The 25,407-nt window shown below is 54.1% G+C and overlaps 8 protein-coding genes across 8 annotated transcripts; 2 read left to right on the plus strand and 6 right to left on the minus strand.

The window, feature by feature from the left end:
• Positions 1–62: 62 nt before the first annotated feature.
• On the minus strand, positions 63–3,609 carry LRP88_11983 (ARV1 family protein; the record flags this gene model as incomplete). The annotated part of the gene is made up of 5 exons (XM_083248391.1): positions 63–526; positions 584–740; positions 791–844; positions 991–1,100; positions 1,722–3,609. 5 exons carry the CDS (start codon positions 3,607–3,609, stop codon positions 63–65), a joined length of 2,673 nt encoding a protein of 890 aa, XP_083095821.1.
• Positions 3,610–5,145: 1,536 nt separating this feature from the next.
• LRP88_11984 (CeGAL family transcription factor) lies at positions 5,146–8,376 on the minus strand (the record flags this gene model as incomplete). The annotated part of the gene is made up of 6 exons (XM_083248392.1): positions 5,146–5,212; positions 5,271–7,592; positions 7,649–7,782; positions 7,889–7,906; positions 8,121–8,145; positions 8,207–8,376. The coding sequence occupies 6 exons, from the start codon at positions 8,374–8,376 to the stop codon at positions 5,146–5,148; spliced, it is 2,736 nt and encodes a 911-aa protein (XP_083095822.1).
• Positions 8,377–10,670: 2,294 nt separating this feature from the next.
• Positions 10,671–11,877, minus strand: LRP88_11985 (uncharacterized protein; the record flags this gene model as incomplete). Its single annotated transcript, XM_083248393.1, has 4 exons — positions 10,671–11,455; positions 11,509–11,617; positions 11,665–11,800; positions 11,852–11,877. 4 exons carry the CDS (start codon positions 11,875–11,877, stop codon positions 10,671–10,673), a joined length of 1,056 nt encoding a protein of 351 aa, XP_083095823.1.
• A 172-nt stretch (positions 11,878–12,049) lies between these two features.
• On the minus strand, positions 12,050–13,879 carry LRP88_11986 (GPI ethanolamine phosphate transferase 1 family protein; the record flags this gene model as incomplete). Its single annotated transcript, XM_083248394.1, has 2 exons — positions 12,050–13,641; positions 13,702–13,879. The coding sequence occupies 2 exons, from the start codon at positions 13,877–13,879 to the stop codon at positions 12,050–12,052; spliced, it is 1,770 nt and encodes a 589-aa protein (XP_083095824.1).
• A 903-nt stretch (positions 13,880–14,782) lies between these two features.
• Positions 14,783–16,310, minus strand: LRP88_11987 (chromosome segregation protein Csm1/Pcs1-domain-containing protein; the record flags this gene model as incomplete). Its single annotated transcript, XM_083248395.1, has 3 exons — positions 14,783–14,997; positions 15,051–15,470; positions 15,521–16,310. 3 exons carry the CDS (start codon positions 16,308–16,310, stop codon positions 14,783–14,785), a joined length of 1,425 nt encoding a protein of 474 aa, XP_083095825.1.
• Positions 16,311–17,171: 861 nt separating this feature from the next.
• Positions 17,172–18,563, plus strand: LRP88_11988 (protein-degrading AAA family ATPase MSP1; the record flags this gene model as incomplete). Its single annotated transcript, XM_083248396.1, has 4 exons — positions 17,172–17,273; positions 17,339–17,603; positions 17,657–18,029; positions 18,077–18,563. 4 exons carry the CDS (start codon positions 17,172–17,174, stop codon positions 18,561–18,563), a joined length of 1,227 nt encoding a protein of 408 aa, XP_083095826.1.
• Positions 18,564–19,710: 1,147 nt separating this feature from the next.
• LRP88_11989 (cystathionine beta-lyase STR3) lies at positions 19,711–21,103 on the plus strand (the record flags this gene model as incomplete). The annotated part of the gene is made up of 2 exons (XM_083248397.1): positions 19,711–20,955; positions 21,008–21,103. 2 exons carry the CDS (start codon positions 19,711–19,713, stop codon positions 21,101–21,103), a joined length of 1,341 nt encoding a protein of 446 aa, XP_083095827.1.
• A 2,003-nt stretch (positions 21,104–23,106) lies between these two features.
• Positions 23,107–24,591, minus strand: LRP88_11990 (serine incorporator/TMS membrane protein; the record flags this gene model as incomplete). The annotated part of the gene is made up of 2 exons (XM_083248398.1): positions 23,107–24,486; positions 24,541–24,591. The coding sequence occupies 2 exons, from the start codon at positions 24,589–24,591 to the stop codon at positions 23,107–23,109; spliced, it is 1,431 nt and encodes a 476-aa protein (XP_083095828.1).
• Between the last annotated feature and the right edge of the window lie 816 nt (positions 24,592–25,407).

A 25,407-nucleotide genomic window follows, 5' to 3' on the forward strand; every position in this document is an offset into this window, starting at 1 on the left:
TAATCCTCTACTACCTGTGGATGAATCTCAACCAACAGATGATCCTTCACCTGCGGACGGCCCTATCCGACAGCAAGCCGACTGGCCCACTCCTTCGCGTATATCATCAGCGCCCACAATGCTCTCCCGTCCTCAGCGATGTTGCTCCCGCCTATCGAGTCCACATCGGCGAGTCCAGCAGCGTATAGGACGACACGGCCAACAACCCAGCGCGAAGCCGCCCCTGCGATGGCTAGAAGACATGCCGTAGTGTAGCCACAGTCGAGGAGGATGCGCAGTGCCTCGACGTTGTTGGCCACGACGGCCCAGCCAAGTGATCTGGCGGCGGCAGGGACGTCGTATTCCCAGATGACCATGAGAATGGGGAACAGCTTGGAGTAGGAGGAGACAAGCAGGGCTGTCGAGACCGAGTTTGGCCGCGAGTACCGAGGGAGGATGTCGAGGGCGTTGAGAGGTGAAAAGGTGGATGAGGTGAGGAAGCGGATGCTCACATGGAACGCCGCCGTGGAGAGGGCGCAGAAGACGACTATAGGGATTGTGTCTCAGAATAAAGAAGATGAATAATGGAGATGAGACTACTTACGGAAGAAGAGATACTGAAAGACAATCGACTGTTGCGCGAGCTTTCCGAGGTTGCTCTCGCCTGGTGCGGCATCAGGCACCGTCTGCTTCTCGATGCGAGCCCAGGTCAAGTAGACATCGAATAGAAGCAAAAGGATTCCCAGACGAACTATGGAAGGCTATTAGTTGACAATTAGTAAAGTTCATAAATTCAGGGCCAAAGACATACATCCAAATGATCATCATCGCTCGTCAAAGTATTATACAGTAGGTGACGATAAACCTGACATGAGTGTGTCAATGTTTGATACCAAGTAAGGGGGACAAAGGGAAACTCACCTGGGGCTTTATGAGCACCAGATCGATAAAGAGCACGACAAAGTCATGCTCGACATACTTGTCGCAGAACTGGCCGCAGTTGCGACACACAGTGAGGCGGATGTTGTGCCCGCTGGCCTTGTCCCCTGCTCCAGAGTATTGCGTCCAGAGCGTCTTGACGGGGTGTCGGCACTCGATGCAGATGGGCATCTCGGCTGCAGCTGAGCTGAGCTACTCCAACGATGGACGATAGATGCTGTGTTTATTAGGCGCTGTCTGTGGCGGGCATGATATGGCTGATGAGTAAATCCAATATCAAGCTACGTATGGGGTTTTGTTGGTGCTGAAGCGGCCACGCAGAATAATTGGGCGAGAGGATGACGTGGGGGGGGATGGATCAATCTCCATGCGCATGCACTAAGGCAAGGGACCACATACCATATGCAACCCAGCAAGCACCTCCAGATGCACCTGCTTGCATTCGAATCACGAATTGACATGCTCATCTTATTGGACACCGAGATAATAGGCATGTAGTTTGTCAATGTTGTAAAATCTGCTACCTGTTTCTTGCTAGGTTGTCAAGTTGCTATAAGTTATGCAGTATCAAATATCCTGAAGAATCGCGAATGCCCTCCCAACGCCTCGCAGCTTAAAGGTAGTTTAACATGGATGCAGACGCCCTCCTGTACAGACAGCCCAGTGATTAACTCGCCAGCAACTAAACGCCGTCAATCTTGATCCGACCCAAGCACTTCTACTTTGAACAACATGACTCTGTGTGAGACACCAGCATCAAACTAGCTGGGGTATAGTTGGCCTTGTTTAATCATCTTTGCCACCCTTGGCCCCTGATGCCACGATCCGTCCTCGGAGAGCTCCATCACCCTCACTTCGGCTGGTGGTCCCGATCGATAGTGCTTCCATCAGGCTGGTCGGTCCTCCCATCATCTGCCTGCCGTCATCGCTGCCCGTATCCGTCAGCTCGATGAGATCACCGTCTCGTTCAGGCCTGCCCCGGATCCTTTCCAATTGCGTGCTCGGCTTTCGTGAGAGGGCGCCCCTGAGCCAAGTCTCAACAGCTGCCGCAGCCTTATCTAACCCAATTCCCTGCTGTGTCGTTGAGTTGGTGTCATGTCCTTCCTTGGTGTGGTTTTCGACAATAGTCGCTGATTCTCCTGATTTGAATCCAAAATGCGCTGTCTCCGAGCCCATGACGGACATGGAAGGGAGACTATCCAAATTAAGCCCTGGAAGATGTTTCTTGGTCCACGTAGTGAGATAGTCCTTGTCTGGTCCCGGTGCTCGCGAATTGAGGCCCATGGAGCCTACTCCTCCAGGTCGCCGCATCCACGACGGCAAAGACTCGCCTCCCTCGCTGATTGCCCGCCCAGGACTTGAAGTTATTGTTCCCGAGAACTGGGGTCTGTGACCGAGGGAGCTCTGACGACGAGACGCAGTACCCGCGGAACCAGGGGGGTTGCTATATAAATCGAGACTTTGCCGTGGCGTCGAGAATGTTGAAATAGTTCGAATGCTCTTCTTCCGTCGAGGAGGAAAGTATCCCATTGCGTTTCGCGCAACCCGCGCAATCTCAACCGGATGCTGGAACGAGTCAATTTTGACCCAGCGAACATGTGTCCATCGCTTTTCCTCTTCGTCGATCACTCTAGACTCCGAAGACGTCCCGTTCGTAGGTCGACTAAAGAAATCGTCATGTGTTGCCCCTGTTGTCGTACTTTCTTCAGCCGCAGGAGTTGGAGCAAGCAAGTCAACGCCCTGCGAGTTTTGCCATGAAGGCGGATCGCAAGGCCGTCCCCTGACGTCACAAGCATCAACCGGGATCATTAACCATCGGCGCATCTGTACGCTGTCTCTAGTCCAGAGACCATTGGCCTTCCTGAAGGCGTCCTCCCGGCACTGATATCTCAAGATGAGCCCGGCATAAGTGTCACTGGGCTCAACTTTGTGGATGTAGACCAAGTATTCCTGAGGTTGAGCTTGTTCGGCGGCGGACTCGTCCGAGTTGCGGCGCTTATGCTTCCCACTGGTGTCGAGTCCCCCGTTGACGCCGTCGTGACTCTCCAGCACCATGGCTCTTTTCGCAGCCTTGAGCGCGGCCTCACGCTCCTCCCGCGAACCGGCACCCACGTCACCCAGGCCTGGCTCCTTGGGAGGCGCGGGACCCCATGCAGCGGCATTTCTCGAGTGGCTGGTGCTAGAAAAGTCCATGCCCCAGTTCCCAGGTCGAGTGCCCGCTCGATTATGGGACTGGGACCTCCTTGCCGGGCCGTCGTCGCCCGATATGAGGGAGGAGGCGAACCCTTGAACAGATGCCCAGCTCTGCGTCAGAGAGTCATTGAAGAAGTTTGTCAGGTTGGCAGCACTGCTGGTGCGATGGGGGCTGGCGCCGCCTCGTTCTGAAGGTAGAGGGCTCGCGGATCTGCTGTTGGCGGGGCTGAAGGCGGACAAGAGGCCGTAACTCCGCGCAGGGGAGGGCGAGGCTGCCGTGTCGTGGACGTTGTTGGGATTGCGGCCGCGGCGGGAGCGGCTCGCTCCTCGATCGTGGAGGTTGGTGGACGTGGCGGTGTCGTCGTCGCCGTCTGCCGTGCTGATAAGACGGCGGTTTCGTGGCCGGACGGAGGCGGAATCTGAAGACCGTGAAGCGGGCGCCAGGGCCGACGAAGACCTGTGCGGCGAGGGCCTCGCAGAGCGTCTCGGTTCGGTCATGATAGCCACCAACTCGGCGACGACGGAAGCTCGCGGGTCGTGTACTCGCGGCTTTGCATCAGTGCGTGGCACTCAAGGCGTCTCTCCTGTCGTCGTAGTTGCAGTCATTCAGTCTGGGGCAATGTATCAAGAAACGGCAAAGGACGTAGGAGGCGAGATGACGAGGCAGACGGAGACGGAAATGGATGGACGGCGAGACAGACGGTGGCCAGGGGGGTGCCGTTTGCTGGCGGAGACTTGAGAACGGAGGATGAGTAAGGTGCCAGAGCCAATGCTGGTGGTGGTTCAGCGCAACATCTGCTCCTGTGGCCCCCAAGAATGGATGAATGTAGGATTGAAACTGCTGCGTCGTGGCCGTTGTTCGCTGTGGCCTCAAAGGTTTGTCGTGGACACTTAGGTCGAGGTTGTATTCGAGTGGTTGTGGTCGGTCGGGACAAGGTTGCTTCCTTGTGGTTGGATCGGGGCCTCCGCCAGCCAAACTCCGGGAATAGCTAAGGCCAGCCTAGCAGTCGCAGTGGGCAGTAGCACCAAGCGATGGGAGCGACCGAAAATGATGCAAGCGGCCGCGCAGTCTTTAGACTCGACCAACACCTTTTCAACTGTAAATGAGCCAATCCATTCCAGTCCGGCCCGCGCAGTGTCTTGACCTTTGCCCTGGAAAGGCTAAATTGCTGTCATTCGGAGCAGCATACGCAGGTCAATAACGGTTGCTACTTATGGAGACAATGGATACAAAGTTATGCATAACGATCGAGGGACTTCCAAAGTGACGAGGGTGACGAGTTAGGTGGGTGAACAGGGCCGCGTGGAGGCGGCGGAACTTGGTCCACTGTAGACCCAAACTTTGACTGTAGCGGATTGGCTGCATCATTGTCTCTGGCTTCAAGATAACGTGTACCCCCACTAACCCGGCCGCTTGTAGCCCCTGAGAACTGTCCCCAAGTCCCCTGAAAATCTGAAAATCTTCCAGAAGGTGCCTTGACCTCCTCCGATATGACCAGGTGGCCGGCCAAGCCAGTCACCGCAAAGCTGCCGTCATCCATCATGGCCCAGCATGGAAGTCAACTGCTGCATGCATGTTTGATATATATAGTATGGAGGCCATAGTATCCAACTAAGTAGATTGGTTAATGTTTCACCGACCTTCCTTGAGACTCTGTTTAGTCTCATGCAGCCCCTTTGCCCGCCCAGGCTAGCTCAGACACACTCCCAGCCATTTTCGATATTAGTAGCACCTGTTTCTAGAAACAGCCCCCAAGGTGCCGTACTCTTGGTACTCGAAAATCTGAACATCCATCAAAGCTCTATGAGGGGTATCTTTGATGTGATAGACGAGCCAGCGTTGTCCCCGGCCAGGTGTTGGGTCTCCAGCATCCCATCCTTAGATACCATCTGGGCTTGAACCGATCCAACATATCAAAGGGCTCCCCTAAGACATGTCCACTGCTGAGCATCGGCACGCTCCATCTCGGTGGAAATGCCCTCGCGATACTAGCTGACCTAGACAACGCTATAGACCTGCCCCTGTGTATCTCCTCAGCCCAGTGGTATATCAAGATTGAGATGATTTGGATCAGTGCCATTGATGCCGAAGAATTGGAACCTATTGAAAAGGGTTAGTCTGAGAACAGTTTAATCAAACGCCGCAAATGAGTGCTTACCAGTCTTCCACATTAAGTGTCGTCGGGACCGCTTGGCCTTGGCCCGAAGTGCTGCTCCAGCTATCAGGACTCTGCCCTTCCGGCAAATTCGGATCAAGATTTGGTTGCCACATGTTGCTATGCCCTTGGAAGCCTTGTGGCAGAATTCCATTTCCTCGCTGCTGAAATTGCCCGGCCTGCTGGTTGGCCATCCCGCCTTGCCCGTTGCCTGGTACTGGCCCCATCGCGTTGTGATCGAGGGAAGCGTGCGTCTGGATTGGCGATAAGTTTGGGAATGCTGGCATAGCAGCGCTGTCTGGAAACAGCTGATCTGGCTGGAAGTTCTCCCACAGGGACTGAGATAGGTTCGGCGAATTTCTGGTCACAAGGTACAGATCTGGAGGCGTTGGCGGCACCGAGAATGAGGGGTTAAAAGGTGTCGCTGGTCGGGTTTGTGGTCTCGAGTTCGTCCCTCCCATAAATGTGTCTGCCGCACTCTGTCGTGCACCTGGTGAGGTTACAGGCGGTGGTTGCATCGAATTTGTTTCTGCCTTTACGGCACTCGGCGTCTGTGGGCGTGACCTCTCATATGACTCCTGAGGCTGAGGAGTATTGGTGCCAAAGTCGATGGCCATCTCGTCGTATTTGCGCTTGGGCGCTTCTGCCTGTCGACTATGCTGTTCCAATTGTGTTGTGAGAGTCTGACGCATCTTTCGATGTCGCTTGCCCTCGGCCTTTTGTAATCGCTCTTCCAGCACCTTGTTTCCAATGATGGACTCAAAGAGGGCATAGACCATCTTGCCCACCAGCCAGACTCGTGATATCTCCTTCATAGCCGACATGCAGCTGCGCAACCGGTCCTGTGTCACCTGCTGAATCGAAGGCACAGGTGACCTCATTTGGTAAACATGCATGATTAGAGCGGAGAATAGACTGTAAACAACAAAAGCTGGACAGTATCGTAGCTGGTCATGAGCGGCGAGGTTTTCGACGATCGATGTGATCATGGCCGCCGCCTGGAAAGCGATGTTTCGCGACGGGTATGGCGAGGGATCGGGGAACCGTGCAGAGCCACCGGGCGGCATATGGGCTCGATGTAGAAGACATAACGTCGTGTAATAGTTCGAGTGAAGGAGAGCGGACCAAAAGTGATGGCGTGGCACTTCCCAGTAGACGATCTTGGGGCAGTTCTGAAGCCAATCGGCCAGTGCCATGTCGCTGTGAGTGAGATCGATGGCATTTCGTTGCCGGCCCTTGGAGGCTACCGAGTATTGTTGTGACAACACCAAGCCCATGATCTCGCAGAGCTTAACATACTCGAGGAAGAACTGAACGTGGATTGGGTCGGGCGGATACTCGCTCACGCGGTCCTGTTCGTCCTCGATGAAATCATCCTCCGTCAACATTTCCACGTCCGCATCGTCGAGGTTGATATGAACAGGTCGGCCCAATGCCACGGCCACCGATCGGTCACGAGTAAAGAGCGTCCACCATATGCGCTTCCACAGCCTCTTGTCTGAGCGACTTAGCTGTGACTGTTCGACGGATCGATGCATGCCCGAGCCCTGAGCAACAATGGTCGCCACACGGCTCCAGTAAAAGACGTTCTTGGTGACATCCTCAGGTCCTTCCCAATACCAGCCCATGAGAAGTAGCGACTGGACAATCGTTACACGGTCATCTTCGTAGTTTGCATCGTACAGGGCCTTGGCGCGCTTGTAGAAAGTCAGGGCTGCTGGTGTCGTAGAACCATTCGCGTCCATCAGCTGAGCGTTGTTGCAGGCCCGAGTTCCGGCAAGGAGGACGGACTGAAGAAGTAGCAGCGATGGAGGGTTTTTAGGATCTCGATACTGCCGCATGAAGCGGGTGCGGTTAATGACGGGCACAATGGGATGCACCCAGCTGAAGTAGGCGTCGATGAGTTCGTCGCAGAGTGCGCGTGGAGGAAGTAGGAATGCTCCTCTTTGATGTAAAATGTCGATTTCGACATTATCGAGCTCAGTGAGACGGGCTCGGGAGCCGCGAACGTTCTCGGGCAGCGGGTAGTGAACAACATCGGCCGAGCCTTGACGATCGTGAACAAGAAGGGTGAGATTGGAAGATTCGCCGAGGTATGCGACTCGCCCAGCTTCGGTGATCGGGGCACGAGTGAACTTGGGCTTCATAACAAGATCGAGATATGTGCCACTATCAACCTCTTCCTTCCGAGCCTGAGCTTCTGTCAATGTGGTTGGTGGAGTGCCATTGTGCGAGTGGAAGACAGAGGGCGTCCGAGGGGCGAAGCTGGTCGCAGTCGGAGCGACAGGACGAGGTGAAGGATCCTCAGCGCCATCGCCTCGGTCACTGTTGAATGATCATGTGGTTAGCAGGACACGATGAGGCTAGGTGATGATGCCTACCTATCTGAATCCTTGTTGGCTTGACTACCTGTACCTTGAGTCTTCTTGCGCTTAGGGTTTGGAATGCGACATTCAATCTGGAAGGCTACACAGTTGGTGCAGGGCACACCAAGGCTCGCCGCGTCGCATCGAACCTGGATGGGAGATGTGGGTTAGCATCACAGTTGATGGTTAAACCGAGGACAAATAAAGTGGCGCGGATTGATGAGCGCCGGTGCTCATAGGGAAAAGTTGATGTACCTTTCTTGCGTGGCATGTCTAAGAATGATAGCCGTTAGCATCATTTGATTCAATTCATTACAATTCCGAGGAAAAGAGAGCGTGAAAGGCTGTCGTTATCATATGGCGGGAGTCGCGATGGACAGCCATGATGAGGTGGAGGTGCCTGCTGATGCCTCGGCTCATGTTGAGGGGAACGGGGGGTTTCATGGGCCAAGGTTCGGCAGACGAGTCTGAAAGAAAAGGTGCATACCTCGCATGCGCGTGACGCTCGTTGTCTGTGTATTAAAAAGAGGGGATCAGCACTTTGAGACCTGAGCCAGAATCCGAACGACTCACCTCCGAAAGCTCATCGCTCCGGTCGAGGTTGACGTCGATGTGCTAGGAGCGGGCGGCGCGGGCGCGGCCGAGGGCGCTGGTGTCGACGACTGCTGGTTCGGTTGTTCTTGCTGCTGCGGTTGCGGTTGCGCCTGCGGCGGCGCGTCCCCTGACGACATTTCCACGTCCATCAAGTCGGCTCAGCCAACGGCGAGGATGCGAAGCGAAGTAGAGGGAGTCGAGGATCGTCGGATCGGAGAGAGGGGGAGGACTCGAAGGAGGTTGCGATCTGGGCTGCTGTGCGCGGCCACCTACGGACTGAGGCACCAGCCAGCCAGCACCGACACCGACACCACCACTGCACCAACCAAAAGAGCAGGTACGAAGTACCGGCCAGGTCACACTCTTGTCCTTTAACCTTGCGGCTTTGCCTTCCTTGGCAGGCGGGAAATACCTTGTGGGTACCTTGTCTCCCACCAGCTCGTGTTACTCAGCTTTGCCTCTGAGCCACCGCAGGCAAAAATGAACAATGAAGCCTCGTGAATCCACAAGACCAGGTCAGGCCGGACGAATGTAAGCAAGCCAGCTTGTCCGTCGGTTTTTTCGTACGTGGGTAAGGCACTTTGCAGCTGGCGCTAGGGAGAGCAATCGACGGTCAGGTAGAAGGTGCGTATTAGCGGGGGCGGTTGAAGATCTGGAACTCGGCAACTCTGGAAGGGAAAAGCGATGGAATGCGGAAAGTCGGATTGGAATTGGAGAATTTTTGGCAATGATTAAGAGGAATAAGCTTTGAAAACAATAGACTGCGATGTTTCTCTCTCGTCAGGAAAGCAAAGAGATTCAAAGGGGGAGAGAGAGAATCGCGGGATCGTCGGGGAGCAGACTCCAGATTTTCAGTAATGATGGCGGCCCTGCAACGTCGGAGATGGTGGAGGACGCAGCTCCACTGTGGCTCCGTGCTCCGGGCCTGCCACCCCTTCCTTGTACTCTATACTCGGCCGTGTCCTGGGTTGATGATTGATGCCGTATCAGGCACAATCTCCGTGAGGCTGGGCACTTTGGCGAGAGGTGATCTTGGAAGTTCTTCAGGTGTGGAATTAGACGCGTTTATTACAGGTCGTGTAAGTGGTCGACGCGGAAGGGCCTGGACATCAAAGCGCAGCTGAGAGGTTCCAGGGCATCAGACCGGACGAGGGCCTGATGCCAAATCAGCTGAGGGAGGATTTTGATGCAGGCAGGGGATGCAACGTTCGACCAAGAAGGCCCACGGGCGGGAGGACAGGCTCTATAAACCATCTAACGAGAGCGTGGCATTCGCAGGCTACTTATCCATCATCGGTGATAGATCCGGGCGACTTGGCGACATCGACGTCATCTGAGACCACGACTTTTCTCGTCACGTCGACCAGCGCACCCAAAAGCCACCCCGGCTCGGGTCGACGGGAGCTATGCCAGATCACTTTGACGCTTATCGTGGTTTTGAGGGGTTCTTGGTGAGCTGCGGCTTGCGCGCGTGATGTGCTCCCTAGAGCGCGTGCCTGCGTTGACGATCTCGAGTAGAGCGACACGTTCGTCACACAAGAAAGCCAGAGGCATGTGCATAAAGTTGCAATATCGATCGACACACATCAGCAACGAACCAGACACGGAGTCCTGGCGCTTCATGACATGTGAATGGGACCCTGGCGGGCGATGGCGGCGGCGGTAGTCCCTAGTTTAGCTTAGTGGGCTTGGTTGTGAAGCAGGACTCACTCGAGCATGACATGTCTCGTGAAAAAGCTGGGGAAGCGGAAGAGCCGCCTGTCTGGGGCCGATGTACCGTGTACCTGTTCTCCCTCTCCCCGTCCCGGCGGACTTTATGTCACTATAAAATCTCCGGCCTTCAACTAAGAGACGGGCCTTCTACTTACCCCTGGCCGCTCATCGTCATAAACTCCCAGGGCTGGCAGCTGTGGCTTTGGTGCACCATTGACCTGATGCCTCAACTGAGAAACCATGCAGGACATTGTCCATGTCACCAGGTGGATGGATCTTCGTGCAGAAAAGCCCTGTTCCGGCGTGTCTCACCGGAAGCTACCGTCGTGTCATTCAAATTTGAGGAGCACTTTCACATGCGAATCAGGCCGCCATCTCGCACTTCCTAACCGGGCAAGTGCCCCGCATCTTCGGCCCCAATCCCCGGACTCGCATCATCTTGTTCCTGGTACGTGATCAGAGCTGAGGCACATCAAGACAAATGGATGCCGCCAAGAAACGGTTGAATCCCCCTCATGCAACCTCTTCAGAGCAAAGTCACCAGGACTTACGGGCATCTTCCGTGCTGTCCCTAACCTCAGCCCTACAACGTTAAACGCTCCGCCCCGGTCACACGGTTCATATTGTACCCTGGTTGACCAAGTTGTTATTCAAGACATGCCTTCTTCTGGCTCTCAACGACCAGCGTAACAAGACACATTAATCTATCATTTCTAATATTGTAGTCGACCTACTTTGCCTTTACTGCCGACGACGCCTTACCGTTCGTCTTTGGACTCGACACTGGCTCTCCGTTTGTTGACACTTGCTCTCCATCTTCAATCTCAATTCCGGCGATGAAGACGGCACTGACTCCCTCGAGTGCCGCGACAAACACGCACAAGCCACTTGCAATGGCAAAGTGGCTAATGGTGGACCCAATTTCCAGCCACGAGCCCTCATCCTTGACAACCCAGAAGAAATAGAGCGTCAGAATATCGCTAGCTGCTAGAACCACCATGAATAGTGCTGATGGCGCCACTCCCAGTCTCTTATTTAAGACCCCCAGGTTGGCTGAGATCAGTACAAAAGGAATCATCAGCTTGAGAATCAGCAAAGCACCCTGTGAGACAGGATCGAAGACTGGAAACAGCCGGTTCACGCTTTCCAAGCTGAACTGGGCCACGGACGCAACGTTGCCCGTGCTGAAAAAGGCCGACTGGAGCAACACCATGAAGAAGAGTGAGACTCGTGCGTCTGATAGAGTCAAAGGCCGGAAGGCCCCCAGCTCACGCTTCTGCTGTTCAGCAACGACACCTTCTCGCTTGGCCTTGCCCTGTGTGAAAGCCTGGTAAGCGTATTCTAAACGAACCCAGGCCAGTAGAGTAATGCTGAACGCCACGTAGAAAAGGCTCTCGTAGGAGATGGTCAGAATAACAAACGTTGGGGCGCAAGTCAAGAAGATGACAACAAGACGGTGCATATAGTGACTGTTGGGCTGCAATCGGTATGCCAAGGGCAGAAGAAAAGATGCAACTGGTACTCGTTAGTTTAGAACTATCAGCATGGCTGAGAAGAGTTCATCTCACATAGAATGATGAACCCCATGATTTGGTTCCCACGTGGAAGGCCTAGTCTAGCCTGTAGTGACATGGCACTCGACCGAGTAACTATCATCGAAAGAATGATGAGTCCGATCTGCGCACGTTAGCCATCCTTCTACCAACTGAGGAAACGTGCTTTACCTGTGCTCCAAGTACCGTCCTGCTACCGTGAAGACGCTTCGACTTGGTCTTGAAGGACGAAAAGTCTGACAAGATAAAGTCCTCGAGGACCAAGTATGCGAGACCAACAAGAACTATGAGGCCACCACCGATCAAACTGTCACCATCAGTCAAAAACCCTGTTTCAGTGAGAGTGGCCGCAGCTTACATGAGAGGGATATTTTCAACCTTCATGGCTGGCAAGAGCGTGAAAGTGCTCATGGCCAAGCAAGACAGAAACCAGAGCAAGCTCAGGAATATATGCGATCTCAAGAATGAGATACCGCATGTCAAAGGCCAGAGGGCACCCAGCACGAACAGCCCAGTCAAGATCTCGCGATGAATGTATCCTAGCGCCTGATACGAGTTAGAGAGAGACAAGATGGCGGGAAAAGGACCATACCAAAGACTGAATGATACCGATGTAAAGAACGATGTTGAAGATTAGCGCAGCCACCGCTCCTCCTGACTTGATGTGTCCGAACAGAGCCTGGCATCCCTGGGAGACGCTGTTTCTGCGAGCGTACACTTCCTCCCAGAAAAGGACGGGGAAAAAAGTATACAGGTAATAAGTTGGAGGGGACTTTGAAACAATGAAAGATGCGTAGAGCCCCACGAGAACGGATGAGAAGAAGAAGAAGCCCAGAAGATTGCGTTGGGATGGGACACTGTGCTGAAGCACATACAGACTTAGAACAGTTGTGAGAGCGTAGGCGATCCAGCCGAGATAGCCAATAGTGATAAGAGCACGCAAAAATAACCAATCATATGTTTGGAGGTAACGGAGACCTTGAAGTCCAATGGCGATCAAGGCGTCCGACTCTTCAATGGCCTCTTCGTACTGTCCAGCTTCGACTAGAGCGCGGATACGGCTGATGCGCTCCTCTGGGCTGAGGTTTTCCTCACTGAGAGGTCCGTAAGGTCGGTAGCGGAGTTCTGTTGCTCTCTTCTTCTCCTCCTTTACTCGATACTGCTCAAGGATCACCTGGGCGTTGACGAGGGATGCCTCAGCCTTCTCCTTGGGGCTTGCTGAAAGGTACTCCAAAGGAAGTTCTCCAACACCGTTAGCTGGAAATTCGGCGCCAATTAGGTATGCCATGAGAGCGGCGACATCTGCTTGAGCAACATCATGCCTGCGTACATGATCCAGACCCCAGTCTGCGGAGTACTCGTCGTGTCCAGGGGCAACCGAGTTGGGGTGCAATTCAGGAGGCGCAACGCCCGATCCCCAAGAGATGAGAGGAGTCCTGGTGTTGTCGGGGTGTCCGTCACCGTGGCTGCCCCAGTCAGTCATGCCATGGTCAGCCGTGAAGACGAAGGCAGTGCGATCGTCGGCATAGAAGTTCTGGATGAGCTCGGTAATCTCCTTGACGCCCTGATCCACCACCTTCAGGTTGTTGAGATATTCCTTAGAGTAAGGTCGGAAACCGTGCCCGCTGGTGTCGAGTCCAAGCAGATGAAGGAAGAAAACCAACTTGTCTTCATGAAGTGCAGCATTGAGGGTTTCGTTCTTGGCGGCTTCGGCAAAGAAGTCCTTGACATGGTCAAACACCCAGTAATCGAGTTCCGTAGCATCCATGGAGAAGTCCTCAAACTCGGGTTCATACCAGGAGGCGTCGACTCTGCCTGGAACAGCACCATAATGGAACATGGGCAAGATATCGGGACTGCCCCAGCTCCAGGTATGGCGACTGCGGTTGAAGACACTGTCAAAGTTGACAGGGTTCATCTTCCACCCAGTTGCGACAGCCGAGACATCCTCGTATAATCCAGCGATCAGAGCGACATGGCCTGGGCGAGATTCGGTCGGGACACGAGTGTGGGAAACACCGAAGGTTCCATGCTCGAGGACTCGCGAACGCAGGAAGGGAGCGAGATGGCGGGGGGCAAGATCTTCTTCGGACTCGGGGTATGGCTCGGGGTGCTGTTGGAAGGCTTTGTCGGCGCGTAGTCCATCACCTGGAGAAGTAGTTGATTAGCGAAGGTTAACAACTCGAGTAGGCGCCGTGGGTGCTTTACCAACGAAGAGGACGAGCCGGTCTGCAGGGGCTTTGGCAGCTTCAGGACGCTCGACCTTGAAGTGTCGCATGCCCGAAACGATTGGGCTGACAAAATAGACATCGAAGATTGAGAAAATATAGACGATATGGAAAACGACCGCAATGGCCATGAAGCCAAAGCGGTTAAAGCCAGCCATGGCGAGGGGCTTGAAAGCGTCAGGATGCGCAGGTGTAAGTCAGTGAGTGTATGATCAAGGAAAGAACTGTTTGAAGTTAAACCGAGAAGAAAGAGCCCATGACGCAACAAACAACTGCGATATGATGGGAGGGCAAAGGCCAAAATATCAACAAAACGAAACACCTTGTTGAACCCAAGGCACATGTAAAGAATGCCTCGTATACTATTAATGGCGACGCGAAGGACGAAATGAAATACCGTGGCCAGTAGGGATGTGACGGCTGATGATGGACGCGAGGGTGGACATCGCGTTCTGGGGCTTTCACTTGCAGGGGACGAATTGGAAGTGCCTGTCTCTGAGCCAGGGACCCCCATGGCACTCCAGTTCCCCTGCGCTAGCGGGCCTGTTTAAATCCGGTTGGCTGCGCAAAAGCTTCGCTCAAATGTTTGACGTCGAAACAGCCACACTTGATGGCGGGGAGTTAACCTTGACAGCCATTCAGCCTGCACGTGTCTCTGGCGTAGGGACCTCCCTGAACCTTGAAGACATTGTGTGAAGTAAGCAAGTGTCCAATTCCTATCAACAGGAGAGTCTTTTAGATTGAACATATTTTCTCGCATCTCATCATGTAGCGCCACATTGGTTATGCTTATTCACAAGCACCTTGACGGATCGAGCGCTTCGCAACCTTGATGAACAAATAACTACATTCGAGCCATGGCACATACGGTCACCAACAAGGTTCTCACGAGAGCCAGCCTCGTTCTGAATTTAGGTAATTCGACCATTGCGAACCCTGAGCTATCCAGCTGTGGTTCGACTGACATGTCGATGTATATCTTCAACGTAAGTATGGCATCCCGGGGTATCACTAACAACCAATAATCCTGCCACAAGAACCACCATTACACTCCTCGTCACTTATTCAATTCGCTCAGTCAGAGACTTGACCACCCTTGCATAGAATCGAGAAGCCTGGGGCCGTGGGAAGGTAATCTCCTCGACAAGATAATCCGGCAACATGTCCATCAATTCCCCGTCGCGGTTAGAATCGAGCTGTGGTCGGTAGGTAAACTGCGTATCCTCGTAACTGTCTGATGCGTCAGCGGTTTCTACCGCTAACTTGAAGTGAAGAGCTACACATAGAGTTAGTAATCGACCAACCAGCACACTCATCACCGAAACTTACAGCCGTTGCGTCCAGTCTGGATGCAGTCAAAAACATCTTCCATCTCTTCTTGTCTCACCCCACGGATAATCAGGTCTGTCAAGTCCGCGTAGAGATCTTCCTTGGCTTGCGCGATGGCTTGCGTCGCATGTGCCGCTTCGGCCTGTGCTGTGCGGCTTGCCAACCCACCCGCCTTCATAGCGCTTCCTGGAACCCTAGAGTTTACGTCTCCTGACCTAACAGCGGCCAGTTTCGTAGAGAGTGTTTTGATTTCTGACTTGGCTTCTGACAAAGAACCAGTCAGTTCCTCAATGGTAGCCTCTAAATCCTCAGCCTTTGCTTCACTCTCTTCTAGTTGCTGTCGTAGTTGCTCGCCTTCCTTGGCAAGAGCGGCCTGTGCAGCAAGTTCAGCCTTGAGTTCGGCAATCAATTGATTTGCGGCTGTCGGGGTTAGCATTACAATGTTGATAGCGAGTAAGTGTGAGGCTTACCTGCGGTTCTTTCTTCAGCTTGCTTCTTGAGTCGCTCAAAATTGCGCTCAGCCTCTTTCACTCCGACCTCGCGTAGATCACGGTGACGCATATCCAGATTCTCGTACTTCTTTGAGAGCTCCCCAAGCCGCCTGCGCAATGACACTTCGCTTCCATCATATCCTGCCCACGATTCAAGTGACTCAGCAACCGGCGCCACGTCTCCATTAATATCTTCCTCCTCTTCTTCTACTACGACGTCCAACTCCATTGCATCTTCTTGTTGTGTCTCTGGGATTTCCTCTGGCGATTTCACAGCTTGTCGGGGCGGTCGGCCTCGTCGTTTTGCTGCGCTTGGCGGGACCAGCACTGACGTATCGTTGCTAGCATTTTTCGAGGCTGAGGGAGGTACGCTTCTAGGCCGACCGCGTGTCCCTTTTTTCGTGATTGTCGACATGACACTCGGGAGCGCCTCGATATCATCGAATGTGACGGTCTCATCCTGGGCGTCTTGTTGGGCTTTGCGCCCCGCTCCCGCGATGCCAGAATTTGTCTTGGTCGTTGTACTTGGTCGTGTCGCTGACTCGGGAACGGCCGAGAGCATGCCGCTTCCTCGGCGCGTAGATGAAGCCGTGGTCTTTGTCACTTTGTTTGCAGTGCGTGGAGGTCGGCCGCGGGGTTTCTTCGTAACACTCATTGTGCGCGCAGCTTGAATCTCAGCCTCGTCAAAAGCATCCAAATCAGGTTCCGAATCAGATCCCACCAGGCCAGCAAGGGCCGATGCGGGTTTTGCGCGTGCGCGTGGTGGCATTGAGTATGTAGTGATGGTCGATACTGAGTGGTCCAGAGGTGTCGCAAAAGGCGGCGCAAGGTGAAAGCGAAGGAAAAATTAGTGAACGATATGTCTGAAGTTTATTGTGACCCTAAACTTCGAGTATTCGGCGTGCGCTGGTGCAATTCCAAGGTATGAAGGTCTTTGTCGCGGGGATATGTATGATGGTTGTTTTTCCTGGGCTTTGAGGAACCCGCTGGGTTCCCATCCATGTAAACAATCGGTCCCATCAGTGTTGGCGGCAAGCGACATGGACCTGGCCTGTGCCTCACTTTTGGCGCCAGCCGCTCTGAAGTACTGTACAAGCATCTTGGAGTGACAGAAAGATACGATCACTGCCTAAGTAAAACTGCTATGGCTGCGATGAGCCATGAGACAACTGCAATGAAGGAAGAAAATTAGATTGCAACGTCGAAAGTGACCTTAAGTCATACCGTACTACTAAATCTGTGATTTAACTCCTCGATCAACGTTTTGTCTATTGAATGAGCCCGATAACTCATTTCATTGACGCTGCGCGATCGTTGTAATCTTATTGTCAGCCCGCCACCAAGCATCTAGGGCAGGTACCTAAACCTTTTCCTTCCTGCGGCTGATCGCTTTAAATTCATGTGCCAGGCTATTCTTGCCGCGACGCGCATATCAGTCTTTCGTTGTCCGAACGGCTCTTGATCTCTTCCGCCTCCATCAACGAATACACTTTTGGCGCCCCCGACGTCGGCCAGCCTCTTTGTCAGAAGAAACACCACGATAAACCGTACCGAAATAGATCGATGACGATCGATAGCTAACAGTCGACGAGCGAAATCCTCCTCAATCCCCTCCGCTCCTTGCCATCTCATGCCATCCGAGTCAGCCACCTGGCTGCGCTGGGTCCTCGGCATGGGGGAGCGACGCAAGCTCGGCGATGTCGCCATGGACATCTTGCTATTTGCTGGCATGGTGAGTAGATACTCATCAACCTGCTCCGGCCATACGATAGCCCTCATACTGATCCCCTTGCCTAGATGACCGCTGGCCTGTACGTCGCCCGAAACTTTCTTAACCCGATCCTCAGCAACCTCGCCGATCCCGACAAGGAGAAGCACGAGCAAGCTAGACGCCAAGCGAAGGCACATCTAGAGCGGTTAAACCGACAAAAACGGGATGGAGGAGAATTCGAAGACGAGAGCAGCGATTCGTTACGAGGGCCGGAGCTGGTTCTGAATGAATATGAGAACCTGGTTGCGCTTGAGATGGTTCCGCCTCAGGACCTCTCTGTTGGATTCGATGGTAAGAGAGACAGAAGGACGAGATGGTGTTTGATGCCTTGCTAACACCCGCAGATATTGGTGGGTTGGATACCATCATCGAGGAACTCAAGGAATCAGTCATCTATCCCTTGACGATGCCTCATCTTTATTCACACGCTGCGCCACTGCTTTCTGCCCCCTCGGGCGTGCTGCTGTACGGCCCGCCTGGATGTGGAAAGACAATGCTGGCCAAGGCCGTCGCCCATGAGAGCGGCGCGTCTTTTATCAATCTGCATATCTCGACCCTGACTGAGAAGTGGTATGGAGACTCAAATAAGATTGTGCGAGCTGTCTTCTCCCTTGCCCGCAAGATGCAGCCCGCTATCATTTTCATTGATGAAATTGATGCAGTGCTCGGAACCCGAAGGAGCGGCGAGCATGAGGCCAGCGGCATGGTTAAAGCAGAGTAGGTCTTCTATCTTTGGCACCAAAGCGTTTGCTAACCCTCGACAGATTCATGACCCTTTGGGATGGACTGACGTCTGCAAACTCGTCGGGAATGCCCGCTCGCATCATGGTCCTCGGAGCCACAAACCGCATCAACGACATCGATGAGGCTATCCTCCGTCGAATGCCAAAGAAGTTCCCTGTCACATTGCCCGGCACTGCGCAGCGACGACGGATCCTGCAGCTTATCTTGCAGGACACCAAGACAGACCCCGAGAATTTCAGCTTGGATTACATCGCAAATATCACTGCTGGACTTTCGGGAAGTGACATTAAGGAGGCCTGCCGAGATGCCGCCATGGTGCCCGTGCGGGAGTATATGCGACAGCACCGACAGAGCGGCCAGGCAATGTCGACAGTGGACCCGACGCAGTTCCGGGGCATCAGGTCGGACGACTTTTTGGGGAGGGAGGGAGGTCAGATCAAGTTGCAACCGACCCGACGACCTGCCAGGACGGGGGTTGAGGAGCTTATTCCGGAGGAGCAGGATTAGCAAAGCAAATACTGACGGGGACCGATAAACTTGAATAGAGACACCGAACCCCGGCCATCACATCACCTCTCGCTGCCCAATCAGCAACACTACGATTTCTGTTTCTGGGCTATCGGTGACCTCACGGTACTCTTTGCACTGTCTGGCCGCTTCCCCACAACCCGTACTTCTCGAATATCTGGTCAGGTACGCGGGTCAAGAAACGCACGAGATCAATACCCAAGGTGCAAAGTATGCTCTAACTCTTCTCAAATACAACTCCTTCATGACATCATAATTCATATAAGACACTAAAGTGATAAAATATATATAAGTTGTTAAATGGCAATACTACAGGGCTCCTTTATGATAACTTATCCTTTTGGGGGAGGACAACCTGATACCTTGAAACTGGTTTCTCTTCAACTGGAACAAGGTGAAGTCGGGGCGCGGTTCCGTACTCCGGTTCTCCGTACAGTGCACTCCATACACAAGGGACGGCATTGCAGACGATGGGCCATGATGGTGTCTGATCACGTCATTTGGCATACCCCACCATCTCTATCCGGGGTTGCGATAGCCGGGTACCTGACAATTGTGGTCTGATACGGCGTAAGCACAGGTACCCGGACATCAAGCGACCTCCGTAAATCGGGCGGATGACCCAGAGGAATGGCGGTGGGCGGCAGGCGGCTCACCTAGACCGCTGGGCTGGGCTGAAACAGCGCTACACGCCCTGAAGGATGCTGCGATTCTCCCCTGCGAAGGCGCTGCAGACGCCCTGCAAACTGCGCTGTGCTGCACTGCAGGGGCGGGCTGCATCCAATTGCCCCAGAAAAAAAATAGAACGACTTCCATTCAGACCGCCGAGGAGCGGCATGACTCCGACTCCCGAACTCCCGCCTCTCCCAGCCGCTGACTCGTTACCAATGTTCTTCTCCTCGCCTGAAAGCTGAAAATCAATTCTTTCTTCTTCAACTATCCCTCGATCTAGCTGAATCAGGTCTTTCCTGCCGCATCTTTTGGCGCAGTCCAATTGCTAATTGACGTCTTACCCCTCCTTCGCCCTTCTCCCCGCTATCGCCTCTCGTCTATACAACTTCACAGCTGTGCGACCTCTCGCACTGAACCCGGCAGTTCAACCAATTTCCATCCGCCTCGACCGAAAATGTCCGCTCCATCTCCAAACGAGCCCGCAAAGTCGAGCAACCCGCTCAAGCGAGTTGACAACGAAGGCCACGACTTGCCTCCCTCCCCCGCGCCCTCGAGCCCCCGCAACGGTCGTCGGCGCTATGCCCTTGCCACGGAACTCGTCTACACTGATAGCAAGGACCAGTATGGCGCCTCCAGCGTCCCTATCTACCAGTCTGCCACCTTCAAGCAGAGCTCTGCCAATGGCGGCCAGCAGGAATACGACTACACGCGCTCCGGAAACCCTACTCGCACCCACCTCGAGCGACACCTAGCCAAGATTATGAACGCCTCCCGGGCGCTGGCCATCAGCTCCGGCATGGGCGCTCTCGATGTTATTACCCGCCTGCTCCGTCCTGGAGACGAGGTCATTACCGGCGACGATCTTTATGGTGGCAGCCACCGTCTTCTCACTTACTTGGCTGCCAATCAGGGCATTATTGTTCACCACGTCGACACCACCACCGTTGATAGCGTGCGAGCGCGCCTTTCAGAGAAGACCGCCATGGTTCTGCTCGAGACCCCTACCAACCCTCTGATCAAGGTTGTCGATATCCCATCCATTGCCCGTTTGGCTCACGAGGTCAACCCCAAGGCCCTGGTCGTTGTCGACAATACCATGCTCTCGCCTATGCTCTTCAACCCCCTCGACGTCGGCGCCGACATTGTCTACGAGTCCGGAACCAAGTACCTGTCGGGCCACCACGACATCATGGCTGGCGTGATTGCCATGAATGACACCCAGATCGGAGATAAGCTTTTCTTCGTCATTAACTCGACGGGCTGCGGTCTGTCACCCAATGATTCATTCCTCCTCATGCGGGGCGTCAAGACTCTGGCTATTCGAATGGAGAAGCAGCAAGCCAACGCTCAAGCCATTGCCGAGTTCCTCGAGTCTCGTGGATTCCGAGTCCGATACCCTGGCCTCAAGTCTCACCCCCAGTATGACCTGCATTGGTCCATGGCCCGTGGTGCTGGTGCGGTTCTCTCTTTTGAGACTGGCGATCCCGCTGTTTCGGAGCGCATTGTGGAAGCTGCCCGACTCTGGGCCATCAGCGTCAGCTTCGGCTGTGTTAACAGCTTGATCAGCATGCCTTGCCAGATGAGCCATGCCAGTATCGATGCCAAGACACGAGCAGAGCGACAGATGCCTGAGGATATTATTCGACTGTGCGTCGGAATCGAGGATGTTAACGATCTTATTGAGGACCTTTCCCGCGCTGCAAGTTTTCCTTTCTCAATTATACTATGAACGAGACGCTAACCAGTCATAGCTCGTCCAAGCCGGCGCTGTGACTGTGACTATGGATGGTTTCCATGCAGCCGGAGCTGCCAAGGAGCTGGGAGAGACTCCTCTTACCATTCGATGAGGCACGTGTGCATATCCATATTGAAACTATGAAGAAAGTACTTGAGTCTCGGCCATTGGGGCCGTGAGGGAACGTTTTGATTTCTGCAAGCGAGTCCGATAGTTCTACTGAACGCCATTTCTGCAATGAGCCCTGCCACGAGTGCGCCAGGAGGAGGAATGACAAAGAAGGGGTGACCATGGCGTACCGCCTCATTGGCGATATTATGAAAAAAGAAGAAAAAGGAAGGACCTGTATCATCATCCAAAGCTGGCGTTGGCAGACACGATTATGGAGTTAGAATTTTTTGTTTCTGGGATGACCTGCAATAGGTTGGAGACTGACCCCAAAATACATGAAAAAGTGTGGAAGGGCCTTACAGCAATGTTTGCCTGTTGATGAAGAAGTTCAGTGATGGTCAAGTGTTGTCGTTCAGTCTCGTGAACCCAGGCGGCAAGCCTTTCGCTGCTCTTGCTCGGCTTCGACTCAGTTGGTTTTGACAAGTCCTTGACTGAGGTGAATGAGCCGGCTATGGCGATGATGCTGGAAGTGACTGTTAGTACAGGCTATCAAGATTGTGGGAAGACTATAAGCTCTTAGACACCTTTGAGCATCTGTGCCGTTGGCTTCAGCCTTGTTGGCCATTGTAGTCAAGATCAATAGTATCGATTACAAGGTAGTGGTTCACTCTGACTTCTCAACCTCTATTGTTTTCCAACTCCTCCCATTCTCTCCTTAGTCTTTATATATCCCTCACATAATGGACCTCCAGCCGTGTATAGATGCGCAGCTTGGACCTCATCGCATTGCAGATGTCCATGCCTCGGAGCCACCTCCCAGCTCGTTCGTCATGATATCATCTCGGGGCCGAAGCCTTTCGGTGCGGCCTCACTCCTGCCGTCTCTGGTTGGCCGAGACTACGCGAGCCCTGGGTGCCGGACCTGAGAATCGCGCCCATGCCTCTGGGGTATGACGGCGTCGCGAGGAAGAGAGGAAAGGGGGTTCCATCACATCTCATATTGGGCGCATCACGCACGTCGTCACGGGCGAGGTCACGCTGGTGTAACGTATCTGATGTGCCTTTCTTGCGGAGGGAGGGCTGGAGGTTTGGGGTGGCACAGGCGAGCGCGGCTGCACGGGGTAGATTTCCGGTGAGAGAGATTCGAAGGGGGTTGTGGTGATGGAGGCATGAGTAGAGCGGATTTGAGAGATGAGACAACAAGAACGGCCAAGCCGTACAGAGCGAATCAAAGAGACCAAAGACTTCTCCAGACCAATCGCTCCTCAGAATTGAGCTTCTGTGTGCTGTCTCACGCCATCGAATGCCGTGGCCTTGTCCGCGTCTCGTTTGCCTAGCTCGTCCACTGAATCTCGCGATAGCTTCATCGACACTGTGACGTGCGCCACACATATTGCCCTACAGACCGCCTTCCAGAACGACCAGGAGGGAGAACGCCACCGTCGGCTCTCCAGCCAAACACGGTGACGCCCCCCGTTATCTCGACTTCGACCCGAACCCATCCACGTGCTGGGGCACACTTGTCCTGTCTGTTCTGCTCGGCCGTGCGCAGCTCGCCGGTGTTGCACAACCTCCAGAGCGAAAGCCGTCGACTGACCTGACCGCCTGCAAGCCTGTTGTTGGTATGTAATCTCCGCGCTATGCATGCCAAGGCGCTGGGTGCGTATAGGCTGAAGGGCCTAAAGCTGTTGTTTGCCTGTTGCCCCCATCTCGCATCTGTCACCGTGGAGTCGGTCCCCGAGACCTGCGTCGGGCATGCCTAGTAGATGCGTCTGCTTGGCTTACCCGGTGAGAGGATAGGCGCTTCAAGCTGGATCAGCTGAGAAGCTATCACGCAAAGTGTCACGCTCCGAAACATGCTCTAAACGCAGGCGCGGGTTTTGTATCAACGAACTGTGTACGTTATTCATATGGCTAGACTAAGCTACGGTTATCGACGGACAAACTGGTTAACAAAGTGTATGCAAGCGCTCTCTCAAAAACTCCGACCCATGTAGATGCGAACCTAGGAAAAGTCGAAACGCTCAGGCAGGGCAATGGGCGCCACCAGAGTCCAGGTATACATGCCGTAGCAGACCCAGGCACTGACGATCTTGACCCAGCTTGCCGCATATGTACGGCCAACAGTCGCAAAGTCACCGTCCTTGGTCGACTCGTCAAAGTTCATGGTAAGCAGAGTAGCCACCCATGCCGTCGCCAAGAAGAAGATGATGTGGAACACGGAGTAGTTGTACTGGGTCCTGGATCGCTCGTCATCACCAGCAGGGGAATCACCCGCCTCGCTGTCGTCATCATCCGAAAGGAGAGCATCGGCTGGCAGGCTGCCCTCCTCGACAGCTCGGCGCAAAGCCTCGGCTCGCATTTCGCGGCGAGCACTCGGCTGTTGCGTAACCAGATCATGCTCGTCGTCCTCTGGGAGTCGAATGCCGTTCGAGTTGCCCAGGCCCAGGCTCTGGGTGGCGGCTCGGGTTGTGGTGTAGGCAATGGTGAGTAGGGTGACGACGGCACCAATGATGATCGAGGTTGTTCTTGTGCCCTGGCCGGTGATGAGAGGGTTGCACTTGTTGTTGGGTTCCATAGACACAGCGGACATGGTCAGATAGGTGCAGTAGACAGCGACCATTGCTGCCTGCGCGAGTCCTGCCTTGGGGTTATACTCCTGGACAGTGGGGTTGACGGAAACGACAGAGATTCCCAGCCAGAGGAGGAGGTTGATCGTGATGACAGCTTGGTTCATGGAGCAGTTGTGCTTGGCGAAGAAGATGTATTGAACAATGGTCATGGCAAGCGAGCCGACGTACATGCTCAGGGTCGATCCGATCAGAACAAATCGCCAGAATCTCGAGTCGGTATCCTCGATCTGGGCGAGGCAGTACTCGGCCCAGTTGTGGGCAAGATCGACAAGCAGAATCAGGCCCAACAAGAGGAAGAGCATGGCGCAGGCGAACGCGACGTAGTTGCCCCAGACCAGGAAGAAACTATCGGGAATGAGGAACGAAAGAACAACGAAGGCGAGCCAAGCAATAATCTTGGGGCCCCAGTAGCCGTTTTGGATGGCAGCGCGAGGATTCCTGGATGTCGCAACACCAAAGAGCAAGCCGGCGAGAATGAGATGGAAGAGACCGAGAGCGAAGTTGATTCGATGGACGGCAAACCAGCCGTGACATGCCCCCGTCGGGCAATTGATTGTGACCCAGTCAAGGGTGAGTTTCTGAAGTTTTTTGATCGCCCACGGCGTGAGCATTATCCAGGCAAGGATCGAGTTGACGAGGAGGAGGAGCGCGTATGCGATACGGGTTGCGACACTATTGCCGCACTTGCCACAGGCACTGCAGACCATGGAGCAGGTCGCAGCGCCGCAGCAGCTGGCCGCGAAGGACATGATCTAAATGCGTCCGATGTTAGTATTTGAAATTGATGGAGAGCAGAGTTTACGTACAGTGGTTGCGCTCGGCACCGCGAGCAGTGGCAACGATAACAGAGCACCCATTGCGACGGCGCGAAGAGGTTGGCTGAGCTGAGTTTGAGTCTCCTAGGAAAGGGCGCGATGTCGAGACTTGCGCCCTGGTGGGTAATCGGGTGTATAGTTTTGCGCAAGAGTTCAGTGTCGTGTTGTTCAGGCCGTTGAAGGTCTTGTACCTAGCCTGGAGTCTGTTTGAAGATGGGAGGAGATGGGATGATTGAGGCTGGGATTGGGCAAGCTAGTCCACGTGAGATTACGTCGTCAACCGCGGCCGGGCACCGAAAGCGGAAGTGGGATGCAGGCAGGCACTTTGGAGCTGTGGCTGGCCTTCTGCGTGGCTGAGCATTCAGATAGTGATAGCGGGACGTGGCTGTCCACAGAGTCTCGGAGATCCGGGGTTCTCCCACACTGCCGGTAAGGAGGTTCCAGGCCCAATCACAAGGCCCACCTTCGGAAGCCCGGACCCTCTCGGGACCCCCCTCCGCGTTCGGCCCGCGTGCGTGCTTACACTGCGTGTTGCGTGCCCCTTGTTGGCTGTGAGTTATCAGCTCCCAGAGCCACGAGATAACGAACTCGGCTCCCTGACCCCCTTCTTCCATCCCTGGACTGTTACATCCTAGGATCTATCTTCTCACGTTCCTTCGTAGCTACACGTGCTGCAGCATCCTCTACTCTCTCTTCCTATTCCTATCTCATAACTTATCTTTTTTTCTTTCCTATCTATCGTCTTGCTCCTCTCTTTCAATTGCTGGCTGTCTGTTTCGTCAGTGTGTCAGCATCGCTGTCACTACTAATGTTTTTAACTTTCCCGTCCTAGAAGCGTGTCCCCTCAACCTAGAGCAC

This window comes from Fusarium phalaenopsidis (assembly GCF_050370095.1).
Source record: "Fusarium phalaenopsidis strain FUZ10S chromosome Unknown contig_32316, whole genome shotgun sequence".
Taxonomy (NCBI): domain Eukaryota; kingdom Fungi; phylum Ascomycota; class Sordariomycetes; order Hypocreales; family Nectriaceae; genus Fusarium; species Fusarium phalaenopsidis.